This window comes from Crassostrea angulata, chromosome 1 (genome assembly GCF_025612915.1).
Source record: "Crassostrea angulata isolate pt1a10 chromosome 1, ASM2561291v2, whole genome shotgun sequence".
Lineage (NCBI taxonomy): Eukaryota > Metazoa > Mollusca > Bivalvia > Ostreida > Ostreidae > Magallana > Magallana angulata.
This window is the reverse complement of record NC_069111.1, coordinates 9,180,397-9,200,565: the sequence shown is the minus strand read 5'-3', so window position 1 is coordinate 9,200,565 and position 20,169 is coordinate 9,180,397. Positions and strand designations below refer to the sequence as shown.

Sequence of the window (20,169 nt, the reverse complement as noted above, 5' to 3'; positions counted from 1 at the left end):
TTTTTTACTTTCAGAATATGTCAAAATTGAACTATTTTGATTTAAATAACAATGAATTGATTTCGAATAATAGCATCAAAAACTTCAAAACTGCAAATCGACCATTCAAACAGATTCAACTACATGAACTAGTATTTAACAGTAACACATGTACAACGTGCAAGGGGGTCTTGTCATTCACAATGGTACTGTAGCACATTGTTGAAAACAAAACGTGTTACACTCACAATTGGGCACTGTACAGTAAAACTCATATCTAATATAATGTCAAATTCAGTTAAAACGATTGTATTCTACGCACATGGTTTTGACACAATCTGTGCAAAAAAATTATATATATATATATATATATATATATATATATATATATATATATATATATATATATATATATATATATATATATATATATATATATATATATATACACACACACACACACACACACACACACACACACACACACACACACGACTCTACGTACTATATTAGATTCTACGTACACTACAGTGAACATTAAGATGGTATTCTTTATTGTTATACTTTCATGTTAAATACTGAAATCTGATTGGTTAAGACGCAGTTAATAATATTTACTATTACCCTCAGCGTTAGCAACGCACTTGACAACGGGTAACATTAAAAAATGTTACATGCGCGAAAATTATGCGCGTACGGTTCGCTGTAGAATTCACGTTATTCCTATATAAAAGCAGTAAAATTTTCTTAAAAATTTTAAAAAAGACATTCAGTATAACAAAATAAATAGTGCCTGTTTGGGAGGATAACAGTTGAAATTGACACCCCTCGAAAACCATTGTCAACCTCCGCTTCGCGTCGGTTGACAATGGTTTTCTCGGGGTGTCAATTTCAACTGTTACCCTCCCAAACAGGCACTATTTATATAATATTACATGTATATGTTATAATACATTTACAATATTACATCCTGCACTAAAAGTGACAAAAATTGTTTATCGAAACTCATGTTGAATAATAAATCTTAAAAGTGAATACCATACTCTTATAACAATTACCTTTCAATTGCAAAAAAACTTAAACAAATTAAATAAAAATAAATAAGTCGTCCGAGCAATCCATAGCATGTAAAAACATAATTATGTCAACTTTTCAGTTGAGGGAAGAAACAGAATTTGCTGGGTTGTGGGGTGGGGCACTCGTCCACCATCACGATGTCCTGATCTTTGTTTGTCAGAGTCAAACCTCTGTCCTTCTGCTTTAACAACTCAACAACTCGATTGTGTTGTTTCGTCTGCGCGTAATACAGTGGAGTCCTGTCACAGCCATCCTGGATGTCGACGCGAGCACCGCGACTGATCAGATATTTACAGATTTTGACATCGCCCCTGTACGCTGCTATGTGGAGCAGGGAACACTCCCCGGGAAGTCCTTCCGGTTGGCCCATTCGGAAATTGACATCTATCCCGGAACTGATCATGATTTTCAGCAGGTTCTTGCTTCCTTTCAGGGTACAGGCATGTACGGGCGTCCACCCGTCCACGTCCGATTCGAACACTCTTTTGGCAGTAACTATATCCGTTTTGACCAACTTTTTCATTTTGTCCTCTAACTTCTCGTTCTGTTTTTTCATCATGGAGAGGATATGAATGGCCTGTTGTTTAATACCATCCGACTGCTTCTTCTTCATGCTCATGTTTGAATCCGATCACTTGGGAATTATTTACTTTATACAGCTGTAACAAGAGAACAGAAATTGATTTTATCGGCAGTGCTCCGCATGATATAAGGCTAGGTTAAGCCTCTTGTAAGGAAACACTTGTGGGGTATAGACTAATCCTATAGTTTTGTTCTTGGCCATAAACATGCAACATCGCTGAATGACTTCTCCCAAGACCATATATTGTAAAATCTTAGCACGAGTAGGAGTTATAACCAAGATCTCCCAGTAAGAAAAAATCTTGATTCATTATGGAAAAATCAATATCTAAATGTCGGGTGCGACTTAAATACAAACACGTCAATTTTAAGCAATTATGATAGTCATTAACTTTATTAAAACATAAGTATAGCGAAATCGAACAGGATATCTCAAAAGAGGAAGTAAATAAGGGGATTTCCCGTTCATGAATATTTGCTCGAGTGGTGTACCTAAATATAATGTAGTAAAATGTCTAACAGTTATAATACACACTTAAGTCAAATATAAAAATTACATTCAATGAAATTAAACTTGTACACACATTATGAATCATATTCCCACTTATAATATATTTGTGACTTTATTAGATGACAGATTGTGTTACGCAATTCGGTATCAGGTATGGATTAATGAATAATGAATTATTCTTTGATTATGAAAAGAATGGTTCCTTTTATAATTTTTAGTAATTATACGATTTTATTTTTATATTAAAAGTCAATGATGAAAATCAGGAAATGTACTGGACTATGCAAAATAGTTACGTAGTTTTATCATAGACAAAGACATTTGAAAATGTGAATATTCAAATATAATACAAACGATTAATATTAATTAATATGGAAACCCTTTTTGAATAAAGCTATACATGTACTTGAAATCTTTAGGACAATCTTATACCGGTATAACCATTCCCGATACATTAAGAAACCACAGTGTTCCTACCCGTACAGCTTCTCGTCAAATATTTCATAAAAATGTCAAAAAATTTCGATTGCTTTTTATGTACAATTTTTTTCTTTCAAACAAAAATTTTCTTACCAATACCGGATGATAGATTTTGCAAAATAACCAAAAAGACCTTACCAACAGACGAGTTCTCTATGCACTTTCAAATCGGAAACAGACCTTGTGACACAAACGTCAAAGGAAATTTCGCAGTTCCAATCAATCGATCAACCGGGATATAATTTATCTTTGTTTATATATGGTTAAAATATTATTCTATCTATTTTGAGTTTGATCTATTTATTCAAAATTCTATAAAAACGATTTTACAATATATATACGAATACTTAATTATAGGAAGCAAGCTCTTCAATATGCACTTCACAATAACAGGATCGGATATGATAACTAAAATATTTGCTAAATTTTTAAGCACATTTATGGGGATATATCATGTATGTACACATATAAATATCTTTTTTTCAGTATTCAAACGCATATTACAATATCTGATATGTCAAAAGGGCGGATTTCATGAACGACGTAGCAGAGCTTTTTAAAGTGGTTGGGGGATTGAACACAGTGACTCTAACTTCACTAATATTAAAATTTTGGTCCGTTGGGTGGGGGTCTATAAATTCCTCGTATATTCAAGTTGGTCGGTATATTAACATTCCTTAATATATTCTTTTGGCAGTATCCCAAAAAGTCGGGTGGAGAGCACAATTCGTTTATAAAAATAATTAGGGTTTATACGTTTATAATGTTCTTTTCCCATATATTCATATTGTTTTGTTACCTCATTTCCGTGTAGAGTAGAAATTATTGTGTCTATTAATGTGACACATTGAACTAATCTTTTAAATTCACACTTTCACGGAGTTTTTCCCCATAATTTTATTCATAAACTTTCACTTACACAGAGTTAAAACCATGTACACCCCAAAATATCAGACTATTTCTGCGTGTGTGTGTGTGTAGCGGGGGGGGGGGGGGGTGTTTAAATTAAAGAGAACGCGCACCAAACACCTCCCCTCTCCCTTTGAAGCAATTATCATTTACACACTTAAGGTGGGAAGGGTAAGTGATGCACATACTGAAAGAAAATAATGTTTTCGCAGCAAATCCTTACACAATTAATTATGTCTTGGCGTCCCACTCGTTTGTATAAATAAAATCAATTTTCTTTCTAGTCAAGTTTTGTGCAATAAACCATATATGGAGCCATAATCACATTCTTATCTTTTTGAAAAACAAACTTACCATATTTAAAAAAATAAAATAAAAAACATGCGCTTGTTGTAAGAAAACCAACCCATCTGTAGCATCACTAAAAATCACTACAATGCAATGCTATTATACACTACAGGCGATTAACGACGCCAATACTCGAAGGGGGATGGGTATATAATTGTTCTAAACTGCGCATCAATTTAGACTTATCTCAAATATATCATAATTCTACTGAAGTCAACAATCGACAATCTAAATCAAATACTTAATCCCCTATGAAACTACAAGTACTAAATTGTATCATTACACATTCCATTTCGTGATTTCAAAGGAAACAATATTCAAGTCATGGTAATACTTTATTATTGTACAGATAATTGAACAAAATGATTATATAAAACAAAACTTACAACAAGCCTAGAAGACAGCCAAAAACTTCGTGCATGTGACAAGTCTCGCAATAACCTTTTGCGATACTGGACATATGTTACAAGTGTTTCCGGCAATTATCAAATGAATGAACTCCTTAACAAATAGTTCGCAAACAGTAATGAACAAAACAATCATTATCTATCGAAATAGAAAAGAATGTCAAAATAAAGCTTATTCTGTAGAAGCAAAATCAGTCTAAATGTTCTTCTATTGCATGCATTTTGAGTTTTACCATTATAATTATAATGGTTGAAAATTCCAAATCTTTCCAATAAGATTTATCCAATAATAAACAATGTAACGTTTAATTAACAAAGAAAATTTAAAATTCTTGAGAACTACTTGAACGAGTCTAAATTTGCTGCTTCTGAGCCAAAGGCTACTAAAGCCGTGTTCTGAGAGATATCGGGCACCTCTGTGACGTCATCATAGAGAATCTGGTCCTCCGCTATCACTTGTCCCTCGTCGATCACACTCTGCATAGGTACGTTGCGAACTGCCGGCCTCTTTTTGCTACTTGGTGACGGTGGCACGAATGTACCTTGGTACATAGGAATAGCAACATTAAAGGAAACCGAATTCGATTGATAAACGTCATTTTGTGAATTGTTTGAGGTCGATATATCACCACTGGAGATTGGCTGTCCCTGTGTATAGCTTCGTGATGGTTTCTGTGGCGATACTGTTTTCAAAGTGCCAGGGCTGAACAGCTTCTTCTCTAGGAGGTCGATGGTGTTCTCAAGGGTTTTTGTTGCTTCTACTGAAATCCTCTTTTTCCGTGTTTTTGCAGATTCTGCCTCTTGTATCTGTTTCTGATAAAGCGTTTTGTCTGTCTCTGATAGCGGGAACGTGGTAGTAGAGGGGATTCCTAGAAGTTCTGCTATGGATTTCCCAATCACTGAATGATAATCATCCATTATGATTTTAAGATTAGCAGGACCCGAATGAATTCCTCTACATACACAGTTTATGATGTGTTTTGAAGTGTTCAGATGATCTATGGTTTGAGTCCTGTCACTCAAATCTACACCGCACACCAGACAGCCAAAGGCAACCATTTTAGGAACTTTCACACCTTGGAGTTCAATCATGACTCGTCTCTTCTTCCTTGTTGTGATTACTTTATCCCTTTTCATCTCTTTAGGTTTCTTCACCCGCTCCTGTTGCCATGTTTTAACCTTTTTCTTCAACTTCTTTTCATCATTGTAATCTTCAAAGTGGTCCCCAGCAGGATCCACCCCAAGCTCTTGACACTTATCGACATGGAATGCTTTTTCAATGTGTGAATCCTTACTCTCTTTACTTTTTAAATAGATATCACAAATCTTGCATCTATACCCATCCCTTGAAATTTTTTTTCTTTTAGCTATGCGCAACTTGTTGGGAATCTTATTCTTGTCCAGAACATCACCAGGGTCGATTCCCTTCCTCTGGCAAAGCTCGATGTGCCTCTCAGTGCCAGCATGCTCCACAACAGTTATCTTACCAAAGAGATAGATGTCACAAACCTGGCAGGTGAAATTGTTTCTAAGTGCTTTGAAACCTATACGTTTGACAAAACGTCTGTGCTCTTCTAGATCTGCATCGGTCTTGAACACCAAGCCACACTCTTGGCACTGGGCATTATTAGACTGCATGTCAATCTGAAGCTCCTGTCCGTCCGACATCATCACTGAGTAAGTCTCTCTTTCTGCTATCACTCGTGCTGCTTTCTGACAATGGTCCTCATGGATCTTCACGCACCGGTCTACGTAACTTTTTTCATCATCTGAATTTCTTGGTCGTTCCAGCATCTCTGATTTGGAAGGTATTGCATTTAAAAGGTCCTGATTGTAATTTTGAACATCGATGCCAGCTAATTGACAGTTGTTTTTGTGGGGTTCTCCTTGCAAGTGAGTCCTCATGTCATGGGGCTCTCTATCAATATGGCATGCAAAGCACCTGTCAAAATAATAAAGGCTTTATATTTATAATCCCTACCATAACTTACAGATACTGTATAATGAGAAATGTCAAGGAACCACTACTAAACAAACATTTTTTTTTATACCACAGATCAAGACTTGTATATTACATAAATTAGACTGACGATACTGTAGATTCCAAATTAAATGCGAAGAAATTTAAAATCAATGCAAAATTGTGAGAAGCAACCCTAACATATTTTTAAAATCTCACTTTTATTTTTCAGACAGTTTTGAACTATAGAAAATTATACCAGGTAACCAAAAAATTGGTGCAATTTTATATTCTGACTTGCAATTTGATATAAGTATACACAAGGAATAAGAAATTTACAGTACTCAAAAATAGCAATGTGGGCTTTCAATAACTTGGAAATGGAGAGATTAATTCATCAATAAGAAGAGGCTAGTTTTTCATTTTTTTTCGAATTGTGTATTTATCTAATTATGATATTAGAGTGGTAAAATTTGATCATAGAAATGGGCATGAATCTATACTCATTCCACCCCTAATGAAAGCCCTGATGGCAAGCAGTGAAGATTATCTCACTCTTATCATTTAATACAGTCATGTACTACTGTATACTTATATCATGTCGTTAATTATCTAGATGATTATAATTATGCACTCATGAAAAATACACATTAATCATAAGATATACTGGAGTCAGGGTATTACAGTCTGGATAATGACAATAAACAACAGTTACATATGATAAAACTAACACAAACTTACCTAAACTTCTTACTTATTCCTTGCTTATGTTTAATTAAATGTTTTTTCAACAGGTTCTTATCACAGAAGCGTTTATCACAAAAACTGCAAAGGTACGGGTTTATCTTCCTGTGAGAGGACATATGCTGCCGAAAGGCCACTGAAGACAAACTGTTGTGATCACAATAGATACACGGGAAATGTGTTGGCACTATGCTGTGTTTGACTTCTGGATGATAGACAAACATATGCTTGGCTAAGTACGGTTCTGCCCTGAATCCTTCACCACACACTTCACAGAAAAGAGTGTTCGGTTTCATTCGTTCCCTGTGCTTCTTCATATGCTGGCTGTGCAGCGAACTGTTGGAGTTGATTTTTCCACAATACTCACATATATACATCTCTTTATCATGCTTTTCCAGATGAGTATCAAGTTCTGATGGTGTTTTAAACCGCTTTGTGCATATGTTACATCGCCTTTCTGGTTCATAATGGAATTTTGCAACGTGCCTGGCAGAGATATTCTCAGAGGAGGTGCTAAACTCACATTTCGAGCATTTGTGTTTGTACTTTTGTCCTAGCTCATGATGGGTCATGTGCTGCAGAAATTCTGTATCTTCATCAAAGCTCTCGTTACAACCAGACATTGGGCATAACAGCAGAGCATGAAGACTGTTGGTTGGATGGAGGGCGTTTCTGTGATTTATAACTTCCTGTAGACAACTCATGGGCTCTATGAACTCTTTGCAGATTCCACAGCTGTACTTAATGTTGGGCTGGTGGGTAGAGTAGTGATTGACTAAGTCATCTTTACTGTTAAATTTTTCTTTACACAGATGACAATTATGTTTATCTTTGTCGACATGGAAGACATTCAAGTGGTAATCAAGGTGTTTTCTCTCAGGAAAGTGAAGCCAGCACACCGGGCAAGCACAGACTGGTTCATTTTTGTGAAGCAGATGACTGAAGGAGTTTGTTCTTTCACTGGGTACACAGATATGAACTTTCTTCACATGGCTTAACATGTTGAGCTCAGAATATTCAACATTTAAACATCCTTTGCAAACAAAGACGCTTTGGGATCTTACACTTCTGTATAGAGCATTACAGTGGCCATGTTTCTCAATCTCTGATTTATGATTTATTCTGTAATGTTTGAACAACATAACAGCATTACTTGCCAGCTTAGAACAGACTAAACATGTTTGTCTTCTTGCTTTCCTTAATGACTTTCGCTTACAACAGTGAGATGGAAATTTTCTGGTGGTCATGAAGCTGTTGCACTTGATGCAGTATCTCTTCATGTTGTGCTTCCTCATATGATCTGCCATAGTTCTCCAGTATGTTGCAAAGAAATCACATTTAAGGCAATCCACAGGGCCAATTACTTCTCGCCTCCCAGTATATTCATGATCAACCACTGAAGTCTGAGATTTATCTGATAGAGAATCGCCCTGTTTTCCAGGTAGCTTGTATTTGGGTGTGTTTTTATTCTGAGAGTAGAAAATAGAATAAATGAGGGCATGGATGCTAAATAAGGGTTCTTTTAAATAGTTAAAGTCGTCTAAAGTTAATCATATAATGTATCCACAGAAAAAAGAGAGAGAGAGAGAGAGAGAGAGAGAGTGAGTGCATGTGTGTGTGTTCATAAATTACCAGTCTCTCTTGCTCTTCCTCAGTGGTTACTTCTTCTGGGTCACTCTCAGATTCTGGAGTTAAATCTTGAGTTGATTCTGAAGAAAAAAAAATGATTTTTCAAAACATTAATTGCTAGAATTAAAACATAGAAAAGATATTATATATTTTATGGTTTTAAGGGGTAGAGCCGAAAAGATCCTAAGTATCACAACCTTGTATGATATCATGAAATATGTCTTGCTGTAAGACTGAAAAATGACTAAAGGATGGAAATTTTACAAATTTTGATGGATATTTCTCGCTCATCATATAATATGAATAATTATATGAATTGTGTTGTTTAAGTAGAACATTTTCAATTTATACAGTAATACTATTCATTTTCTGCAGATATTGTACCTTAGTTTTGATTAAAACAAGTAAAATTGTTTCAGAGAAGTTGTTACATGTAATTCCTGTAATGTTTGAATAAGTAACAATAGACAAATTAGATATTAAAATCACAGTAAAATGTCACCTCCAACCATTAGGCTAAAAATTGCAAGAGGAATATTACCTTTCTTTTCTTCCTTTACATGTGATGTTTTGGGTCTTTTGTTTTGGTATGCTTTAGCCAACGGGTTAACTATATGGTATTCCTGCTTTAAAAAAAACCCATACATTTTACACTTTACACAATCCAACATTGCAAAACAAGATGATAAATAAATGCTATGTTGTTTTTTTCATGAACTCAGGTCCTCCATTACATTAACATTTGTACATCAAGGTGGCTACTACACCTTGAAATAGTTTCCCAAATCAGTGTAAAATTATTTGATTATGATCAGATCTAGAGATAGATAGCATGATGAAAAAGAAATATACAAATAGGCAAAAAAATATGCAATTTTGGATAGGCAAAATTCTATTGGATTTCTAATTTTGCTCAAGTTTCGGCAAAAGGACCCAATACTTGCAAAAATGTAGCGTTTCAAATGATGTCTTTGCACAAAAAGGGTTTTTTTTGTTGTGTCATTAATGTTTACAAAATAAGTAAAACTTGCCTCTCCAATCAGCTTTCTTTTATATGAGTTTGAAATATTCTTTCCTGTCCCTAACTCTGCAATTTTCTTCTGCTGTGAAGCAGGAACATCTGATTGACCAATAAGCAGTTGTTGTCCATTTGGTACCAAGAATTGCTTGCCATCTTTCACAACTAACTGATAATAAACATCGCCTATTTTAAACAAGGTCGCTTTTTCATCAAGAGACTTTTTTTCTTTTTGTGTTGAAGCTGTAGAAACTGTGAGTGTACTTTTAGTTCCAGCTCCTGTTGACAAACTGGTTTTGTTTTTCTCTTCCTTGTCACTTCTGTTCACTACATCTGTATTCTTCTTGATTTGTTTCTTTTCAGGACAAAGAAGGAAACGGCGCATTGCTGCTTTTGTTCCTGAATTCAATAATACAGGCGTAGGATTGGCTGGTATTGTTATTGAATTCAATAAAGCAGGCATAGGATTGGCTGAGTTTGTTCCAGAATTTGATGATGCAGGCATAGGATTGGCTGGTTTTGTTCCAGAATTTGATAATGCAGGCATTAGATTGGTTGGTTTTGTTCCTGAATTTGATGATGCAGGCATAAGATTGGCTGGTTTTACTCCTGAATTTAATAATGCAGGCATAGGATTGGCTGGTTTTGTTTCAGAATTTGACGATATGGCAACAGTGTTCCCAAATAACGATTGCGATGTTGATATTGTTTGTGTAAGAACTTGTGAGGATGAAAGCATTAAACCAGCATTATTTGCATTGAGTGCAGGTGTCATCAAGTTTGGTGCACCAACGATTACTACAGTTTGAAGAGGTGTTGAAATTGGAACTGCTTGTGCCGCTTTTGCACTTTTCAATGTGCCAGCAATTCTCTCTTCTGAATCTTTCGAAACATTTATCTTTCGAGCTAAAGGACGTTCCCCAGGTTTACAAGACTGCTTGGTTGGTAATTTGTAGTCTGAATTTGTCTGAGGTGGTAAAATTTTGACCATTCCTGAAGATGTATAATTACATGTATTTTCAGCAGTGTTTTGTTCAACAGAATTCATGGCTGATGGTCTTTCTGGAGTGGAAACAACACTAGTTGATGCAGTTGTCAGGACTGTCGATGAGCTCTTGGACTTGTCCAGCAAACTAGGAACTATGGAAGATATGCTGAACAGGTCTGACTCACACGATGGAATCGAAATTTTTCCAGTTTGATGAGTAGCTGCGGGTGGATTAGTGATTCCCTCAGACTGTGACTGCAAGTGGTTGGATAAAACTACCATCTCATCAAGAGCTAATGGTCCTTTTTCTGTCAATGGCTGAACAAGCTGAAATTGATCTGGTCCCCCAACCAAAATCAGGTTTACACTGGATGAAGTACTAGTATCTTTCAAAGAACCAGATGCTGTACAGGTAATTTTCAGCTTTTCTGATGCATTTGACAATTGTGTTTTCTTTACTGATACCTTTTCATCTACTGAACCTGCTTCTTCAATAGAAGCTGCTGCTGCTGCCAAACTTGATAAAGAATTTGATCCAATGGGTTTTGGCGCTATCAGTCTGGGAGAAGATTTTTGTCTTTCAATACTCAACCCTGAAGAGCTTAGGGCTTTCTGCTTTTCTGGGATACTGATTTCAGGAGTCCCCGTGCTGGATCTTGTCTTTCTGCTGGTATTTGATTTCATAGGTTCAACATTGGTTTTAGCAGGTGTGCAATATTTTGATACCCTCTGGGTCAAATTTTGGTTTTCATTTCCTATGGGCATTTTGGTTTCTGCTTCATTCTTCTTAGACAAAATTAAGGGCATTTTTTTCCTGATGGGCCTTGTAACCTCACTAACTGGGGATACTTCTTTACGTTTCTTGGTGACAATCTGTTTTGATTCATTTTGTTTTTTGGTTTCTCTCAAACTTGATCTCGTGACAGGTCTACTTTGCTTGATTTCCGATTTTGCAGAAATTGTGGTTTGTTTCTTTTTGTCACATTTCTCTGCTTCTTTTAACTTCTCATGATGTTCCATTTCTCCAGACATATCTGAATCAATGCTGCAATATTCATCTGAATACTGACTCTCACTGTCATTTTCACATTCCTTAACTACATGTACTTCACTCATAGGTTTTTGAATCACATTTTTATTCTCTGGTGTTACCTTCTCTGGGGTTGTAGAAACTGCTTTTTCATCGGAGTTAATCTTTGAGCTGTTTTGTTTTCTTATGACCATTTTCTTGAAATCCTGGTACTTTCGTATACTGTCTGAACAGTCTCCGCATATTCTACTATTCTGTGGAACGTCAATGCCCAGTACGTACTTGGCATCCTCTGGTTTGCAGTCTCTCATATCTTGCTCTTCACAGACTGCTGAGCACAAGGAACAATTTCTCTTAGCTGCCTTCTTTAAGACTAATGATGGCTTGGATGATCCTATAAAAAATTTGGAGTTTATTATTTTTTGTATTGGAAACTTTATAATTTTTTAAATATAAATTGATACAATGAGGTTCTTATAGATCACCACTGTACAGAAAACAGACTACATGTAGTAAAACTTAACATTTCTTTCCTGATCAATATGTTCAATTCTGACAAAATTACGTATACCTAGCTATACTATTTCAAATGCATTAAAATACAATAAAATAAAGACTTAAATGAACATAAAACTAATGCAATCATGAACTTTAAAACTTGTATTTTAGCTCTTCTCAGGCCAAGGAGAAAATGATTTAGAGAAAGTTGAATGCACCACATACAAGACAGCTTGTATTTAAGTTTTATTATTACATGTACCATCCATTTTGTTCATGAGATATTAAAAATACTGTTTCATTATTTCTTATGTGCGAGTGTTTAATAGACTCAGTAATGCCACGCTTCTACCAGAACTATCTATACCTTTAACTCTGTCAGTAGAGTGTTGGTTTTAAACTAAAAGGGTATTGGTTGAAGTCCACTTGTGGTCATTCCTTCTATTCTATTTCACTTACTGTGGAATCATTAAAATTCGTGGGGGCTAATTTTCGTGGATTGCTTAAATTTTACATGTTCGTGGGGACATAATTTCGTGTATTCTCTTATTTCTACAAAAGTATATATGACTTTATAACCCTAATTTAATAATTCATGGAGGATGTTAATTCGTGGATGAAAGGTACCCACGAATTCCACGAAAATTGAGCCACTACGAAATATAATGATTCCACAGTATTTATCTCCCCCTTAGAAGAGGGTTTGAAAAATTTGGAAAGTCCTTTACTCAATCAGGGGTTCAAAATTCCTCAGGCCGACGTCCCAGACTAACAAATTCCAGATCCGGACTCGGCATTTAGAATCGCCGAAGTACAGGGACTTGGCATTGTGTCTTGCTTATCTTTTTTTAAATTAAAAAAAAAGTTCGTAAAATTAAAAATAAATCAAATTCCATCATGGATTTAATAAAAATGTGGGTTTTTTTGGCATTAATGAACACATAAGCATTATGATCATTTCGAAAATACAATCCATCTTTTTATTTTCCGTTGTGGTATGACCTGTTTTTACACATTTTCTCATGTTTCTCCCCTATGACAAACAGCAGTAAGTTTGTTGAATTTTGGATTTATGAGCAGTAATATACGCAAAGGAACGACAAATGAAAGACCCTGTGAGGAACATGAAGCCGGGGGTGACTCGAGGTGTGATAAAAATAATAATTCCTCAGACAAAAATTCGCGAATTCCAAAAGCCACTGGCGTGACGATAGGCCGTGGCTTTAATACAATGATAATAAATGTATAAAATAAAACATAATTTCAAACATATAGTTTTTAATCATTGCAACAAATTAAAATAAATTATAACATTAGGTTTAGTGATGTTTAGGTTGATATAATTTTATCTATCAATTATGAGAATGTGGACTTGGGAAATTCTTCCTCGGACTTGCCTAAAATTTACTCTTAAAGTCCTGGACTTGACCATCATAAAAAAATTTTTGAACCCCTGCTCAATACCAAGTCTAACTGAAATTGTCAGTAGTTCTTGAGAAGAAGAAATTGAAAATAACAGAAGGAAAGACAACCAGTATATTAGAATTAACTATACAGTGTTCACAAGTGATCAGTTCGGATAAGCTAAAAACCATATATTTGGCTGATTCACAATTTTTCTTGATACTATCTTCAGCATTACTTACTTGGTGGAATTTGCAAGCATTCTTTGAAGGTTTTGAAGTTTTTCAGCATTGGTTCCCTTGCATTGGATGTACAGCAGGCATACATCTGTCTTAGGGGCTGGCTTGCAACTACAATCATTTCTCCTCCTGACTTTTGAAAGTCTCCACACTAGGTAGGAAATTAAGTTATTAAACAAAATATTGATGAAACAGAAGGATGTATGATACAGAACATTACACTTCTGTATTAATGTAAGCAATAATCATGATAAAGCATGTCATTTTGGCTGCACTGACAAGTAACAAAATTTGGTGATTTTGAGAGATTAAGAGATACATGTACATGTCCTAATTATCTTCAAGTTAGCTCTCATAGTTTTTACTAATTCCATTTTTTCATACGAGTCTCATTTTGGCAACTCTAATTTGATTTCAGCTTAAAGTAAAAAAATTTTTGTCTTATTCCTTCTTTGTTGGAATGTAATGCAATTTACAACAAAATTCTCTAATTTCACACTGTTCAAATATCCATATTCATTAGAAATTAAAATATATTATAAGAACAAACCAGTTTCTCAGTCATCTGTTTCCAGACAGGGTCTATTGTTTGGATGTCTTTGACGTCCTTGTTCATGATGTCAGCTACAGGGTAGTAGGTGTATGCATGCATCAAAATTGATCTTATTGTGAAAAAATGCATGTGAGGATGCTGAATTCTGAAAATATGCAAGAAACATATTAGAACAAAAAATTAAACATAGGTAATCAAAGATTACAAAGTTCACTGAGACGGGGCATCACCTTTATGAGACCACATTGTCATATTATATGAAAATCGTAGTTAATGATCTTGGATATTCATGGATACTGTAGTGGGGTTTGACACAATATCATATATTATACGTTAAAAAATGCTTGATAATCAGATGTTTATTTCATATAATATTGTAAATTTTTGTAATATACGAGGGTCAATCAAAAAATACGAAGACAATGTGGCTGTCTATCATATGTTTTAAATGAAAGTCATACTTAACAGATTAATCTTTGCACCGACACTTATGTTATTGATATGCGAAGTTTTAGTCCATTTGATGAAACAGTATTTTTGTTACCCCTTTTCAAAAACAACATGTTTTGTCACCACGGCGCACGGTAACGTTCAAAACATGACGTCAAGATTAAACATGCACAGTTTATAGATATACCCCATCTTTATATCATGCTTAGTCTCTTGTGCCTTTCTCCTTCCAATTTAAAATGGCACTGAACCACTTAACATCTTATTTGCACACATTTGTTCGAGAATCATAAGTTAGTTCATTAAAGTTTTCATTTTCTTACCGTGTATTTCTTAGTTTACAGAAAGGATAACCCTGAACGTCGAATTACGTTACTTATTTTTTGACCAAATATTTACAGATATTCTACTCTCTTTCGGACTGTTTTATATTCAAAATACAATGACCACCACCCTCACAAAATTCATTACAGTTAAATACAAACTTGCAAATAATTGTTGACTTATTTTTTGCACCACTGAGCATTTTCACAGCTTCTATCGGCTTTTTCCTGAGTTAGATCCATTTTATTTGTACTTCTCGTTGCGCCGTGACGTCCGGCGACGTCGATGTTTTTAGTCAACTCTAAAGAGGACTATCTGTCTTTAGTTACTAATATCTGTTCGACAAAACAATATATCCCGTCATTATTTGGTACATAGAATACCATGACTATACTAAATTTGAAGTTTCAATATTATTTGGTTTTATGCCCAATTTATAGAGATATTACTTTCAACATTATATGGTTTATTGTTGACATAAAACAAATTTTGACCGTGCGCCGTGACCTCATTTTTGCAGGATTAAATTCTAAATAATTCTTAGAAATAAAGAAATTAATTAACTTTTTACCTTGCAAATTCTTGGAAACTATTACTAAATTATGTCTACCAAATTTAGTAATGATACGACGTTAAGTAACATAACTATGACAAAAGTCTTCGTATTTTTTGATTGACCCACGTACAATTTAAAGCAATAAATGTGATTCATTTATATAATAGGTAAATTAACCATACAAGTTTGAAATAGTACTATTATCTATTAAACATGTGACCTGTTCCAAAAAACTAAACCTCATCCAGCATCTGAAACCTATGGCTCTGATTCAGCATCCTTGCCTGTGGAGTGCATCAGATTCATTAGATGCACCATTTATGTAAGTTTGGTGAAGTTAGGACCAGTAATAACTAAATATTAACACACCTGCTCCAAAAACTTTAACCAACTCAAAAACCTCAACCTCATCAAGCATCCAAAACTTATGACTCAGATTCTGCATTCCAGCCTGAGCATAAGCCAACCTCAAGGCTCAGGTACATGTATTGTAACTCTCAACTGGTAAAAAAAAAAATCAGATGGGTGACCATAGTCAAAGCTCTACGTTTGTCTATCCAAAGTTTTTTTATGACTTGTTAACTACAGTTCTGCTGCTAAGCTACTTTAAAAATCAAGGCTGCACTCCAGGCCATATCATCAATTAAAATATTTATTTATTTTTTTGCAGATATTTGTCATTTACCAATATTGGTTGGGGATACTTGGATCCGCCACAATTATGAATTGTTGTCATGTGGCCTGGCGGTTAACGGTGTTAAATGATGAAACAAAAATGCATGCATTATGATTAAGCACTTGATTGTTTACCAATAACACAATCAGTCGAATGAGCTTAAGTCTGTAACGTTAAGCATGGCTGTAGCATTTCGTTGAGAAAAGTCCTAACCGCGTATAAACCTATGTTAAAGTTAAACCTCAAAAATCGTCCTGTAACCTCTTTCTTCAGCGGAAGTGCTCGAATATAAAAATAAAAACCAAACAAACTCGATCCGGAATACTTAATGAACGGTATGACAATGTCGTTTCATTTTTAAATCTCGTTTTATATCTTTTAATGATCATCAACATGTGTAATTCATCCCATTTTGAATTATTCCCTTTAAATATTGAAATAAATGCCAACTGTATTTAGTTTCTCTTTCATAGGATTATAAATTATTTATATTTAAGCGTAAGACTTAGTACTATCGTATGAATTGTAATTTCTTAAGTTAAGATTAGGAGGGGTTTTATAGAGCTGATCACATCAATGATCATATATTTCAATTTGTTAAAATTCACATATTCTTGACATTTTTTACGGGTTTATATTTTGTAAACATTAAAAGTACATCGTAGTTTGAGACTCGCTTCGTTCATTGACTATTGATGGAACTCAATAATAAAACTCGCAAAGAAAATTGATTTTCAAGAGCGTCAACAATACAAGTAAATTGCTGTCTGAGATTTTGGATACCGGACATGTTTTGGCTGTGTATATGTTCAATAAACAGAAGAAATAAGAAAGAGTAGTGACTTCCTTAGTAACCTGAATAATCTTAATCATTTCACCACTACTGCACAGCTGGTGATGACTGACGCTTATTTCAAGTAATCATGACAGATATATGGTATTTTGATTAGTTTAAATGGTTTGTGTAATATTCTATTTCTATAATTACTACAATTTTAGCATCTTTTAAAGCAACCACGAGTATAACTGATTTAAGTCGCCTGCATATTTACATCAAGTAGCGCAGTGGACAATGCACTCGCTGCAACCCGAGTTCGATCTCCGTGATCGACGGGTATGGTGTTCGCTTGGACACGTGGGTTTTCTCCGGGCACTCCAGCTCTCTTACATCAATGACACCTTCACCAACGAGAGATATTCATATAAGCTGTAGAACTTGTTTATCAATCGTTGTAAAATAAATAAAGTTCAGCATGTTTTCATGTATAACATATGGTCGAAAACATATTTTATTAAGTCCAAATCATACTTTGTGACGTAATTTTTACATAGCAAGTAGTCAGAAAGCAATGCAATGCTACCATGCACACCTATAATTATGAAGTACCTACCCACCTACCTATTACCTATAGTCCTTGTTGCATTCTGAGGTACATAGGGTAAGGACTACGGGTTTCCATTCATTTCTGTCCCTAGCTATCCTTTCCACCTCTTACCAGGCAAGGTTCATGTCTTTCAGAGTTCTTTTGCAGCAGTTCGCCTCCATGTTGATCTTTTCTCCATTTCCCTTCTGGGTCCCTCTTAGTGTCACTCTTGTAATATCGTTTGTTGGATTCTTTAGACGTGACCAATCAATCTCGTCTGTCCAGTAACGTCAAGGTTCCTCTTAGTGGCCTTCTTTACTCTCTATCACTGTTTGAGCATTGTTCCCTCAGTTTCTCATTGATTCTTTCTGAATGTGTGTTACAAAGCCCTTTCTTTAGTTCTTTTCTGTTGTCAACGAGCTTCCATGTACCTGGTATCTATTCTTTATGAACTTGCTTTCTTAAACTTATAACTCTTTCGCTTAATGCATCGTTAAACGTATACTTCACTTTTTGCCAGTGCTTGCATGTCTACATGTTTTTATCAAAATTACTGCTTTGTGGATATGAAATCTGGACCCCCACAGTTTACATATTATCCCCTGTGGCAAAGTACCTTAAAGCAATTTCAACTTGATTTATAGCAGACAGGGAATTACTCCTCAGGGCGGGGCGGCATAATTCTGGTTCTATGATATCTGTGATGAATCTTACCGAATCCATGGAAAACCTGTACCTTTCCTTATATTCCACTCATCTTATGACTTAAATGTCTATAAATTCGCTGTTTCTTTTGTCGTCTGCCAAAGTTAATGTCAAACAATAACCTATAGCAGCCATATTTAACCACCGGTGAAAAGATTTAACCCAGCTTTGCAGAATGGTTAACTTTAGCCAAACGTTAACCACTGTTTAAGCAATTTAGCCAGGGGTTAACTATTGAGAAACATAGTTTAATCATGCACTTGTCAAAATTTAACCACTGGATAAGGGATTTAACCAGTGGTTAAAGTTATCCAGTGTTATGAGTAACCCGATCCTGGTTTTAACACCAATCTAAAATCTTGCTTGGTTTTGATGTCACTTAGCTTTCTACTAAGTGTCAAATCTTTTCCTGTTGCATTTGAGTACTGTTTTCATCAGCTTAATTTTGAAATCTGTAGTTACTAGCTGTCGATCACTGCCTAACACTAACATCCTGAAGCGATCTTCTCCATTTACAACAATATGGTCTAACTGCATGAATTTTGTCTCTTCTTCCAGGTGATACCCATGTCAACTTGTGTATTTTTTTGAGTGGAAATAATGTTCCAGTTGTCACCAAACAACACTGCTAGTACCACTACCTTAATTTCCCATGACTCGTTCATATCCGGTGTCGTCTTGGCCTACTTTTGCAACAAAATATCCCACGATGATGATTAAATCATGTTTTGGAATCTTTTCTAGCTCAGCCTTTAATGCATCATAGAAGTATAGTTTTGTTTGGTCTTTTCCTCATTTGTAGGAGAGTAGACTTGTATGACAGATGTCTTAACAGGCTTTGTGTTGAGTCTCGCCCTTGACATTCTCTCACTAACAGGATGGTATTCTATCAAGGACCTAGCTGCTACTTTTCTCAGAACAAGTGCTGCTCCCTCATGATGTCTACCATCTCTCCTGCCTGAGTAAATGATTGCTTCATCGCTATTTGTCATCCCCCCCCCCCCAAAAAAAAAAAATATGCCGATCCATCTACATTCACGTATTCCTAAAATGCGTGGTTTGTTGTTCTTCATTTCTGCTGTTATGAAGCAACGCCATATCTATCATATTAAAAGTCTACTTGATGAACATGTAAATATGTAGTACAAAAGCGTTTATAGACTGCCAAATCAGTGCACTATAAAAAATACTATATAGTCGGAATGCCTAAAATCAACGTACATGTATTTGGTAAAAGCAATTTCTCATGGAGTCAATTTTTATAACTTAACCGAATCATTTTTTATTGCATGACTTTAGATGCGAGAAAAGTGTCATGGATTTTACGTGAAACACGTTCGGACGAACATGAAACTGGATCTTATTGTTAATTAAAGATTTCCCTTGCCACCGCCTCCTTCTTTACATACAAGTAGTCTTCACAATTGGGTGACATATGTGACATAAGCACCCACAATCTGTGATTAATACATGTAAAACTATTCTCAAACGTGAACAAATTCCGTTCTGTCTTCTTATAAACCCTGGTTAAATGCAATATACGTATTCATATTTCCCAAATCTGTGATACACTGATACTTGATACATTTGTACGCCTAAGCTCATTTTGTCACACTTCATCGTAACGCTCCAAATTATATTCGCTTCAGTTTGAATAAGTAGGTCATTCAAAAGAATCGACGAATCATATACATATATTCTTTTGAATGTATAGGGCAGATATTGATTGAATGTATAT

At 35.1% G+C, this 20,169-nt stretch overlaps 2 protein-coding genes across 5 annotated transcripts; both read right to left on the bottom strand.

The window, feature by feature from the left end:
• Nucleotides 1–884: 884 nt before the first annotated feature.
• LOC128188078 (ankyrin repeat-containing protein DDB_G0279043-like) lies at nucleotides 885–4,581 on the bottom strand. Of its 2 annotated transcripts, none has more exons than XM_052858894.1 (2): nucleotides 4,273–4,581; nucleotides 885–1,715 (listed from the first exon to the last, which is right to left on the bottom strand). In XM_052858894.1, the coding sequence occupies exon 2, from the start codon at nucleotides 1,673–1,675 to the stop codon at nucleotides 1,124–1,126; it is 552 nt and encodes a 183-aa protein (XP_052714854.1). In that variant the 5' UTR covers nucleotides 1,676–1,715; nucleotides 4,273–4,581; the 3' UTR covers nucleotides 885–1,123. The 2 variants fall into 2 exon arrangements, with proteins under 2 accessions (XP_052714854.1, XP_052714846.1); XM_052858886.1 differs by lacking the exon at nucleotides 4,273–4,581 and adding an exon at nucleotides 2,768–2,919.
• LOC128188063 (uncharacterized) lies at nucleotides 4,203–16,635 on the bottom strand. 3 transcript variants are annotated; one of them, XM_052858864.1, is made up of 8 exons: nucleotides 16,372–16,635; nucleotides 14,354–14,501; nucleotides 13,807–13,954; nucleotides 9,658–12,056; nucleotides 9,168–9,249; nucleotides 8,630–8,706; nucleotides 6,995–8,466; nucleotides 4,203–6,235 (listed from the first exon to the last, which is right to left on the bottom strand). In XM_052858864.1, the coding sequence occupies exons 2-8, from the start codon at nucleotides 14,483–14,485 to the stop codon at nucleotides 4,633–4,635; spliced, it is 5,913 nt and encodes a 1,970-aa protein (XP_052714824.1). In that variant the 5' UTR covers nucleotides 14,486–14,501; nucleotides 16,372–16,635; the 3' UTR covers nucleotides 4,203–4,632. The 3 variants fall into 3 exon arrangements, with proteins under 3 accessions (XP_052714824.1, XP_052714816.1, XP_052714834.1); XM_052858856.1 differs by having other exon boundaries at nucleotides 16,497–16,635; XM_052858874.1 differs by having other exon boundaries at nucleotides 16,604–16,635.
• Between the last annotated feature and the right edge of the window lie 3,534 nt (nucleotides 16,636–20,169).

Bases quoted from the DNA above. Each gene is read 5' to 3' on its own strand.
- LOC128188078 (XM_052858894.1), bottom strand. From the start codon at position 1,675: ATGAGCATGAAGAAGAAGCAGTCGGATGGTATTAAACAACAGGCCATT.
- LOC128188063 (XM_052858864.1), bottom strand. From the start codon at position 14,485: ATGCATTTTTTCACAATAAGATCAATTTTGATGCATGCATACACCTAC. The intron at 8,707-9,167 runs GTAATATTCCTC...TTTTTTCTTCAG, and splicing joins TGTAAAGGAAGAAAAGAAAG to AATCAACTCAAGATTTAACT. The intron at 6,236-6,994 runs GTAAGTTTGTGT...TTATTTTGACAG, and splicing joins GGAATAAGTAAGAAGTTTAG to GTGCTTTGCATGCCATATTG.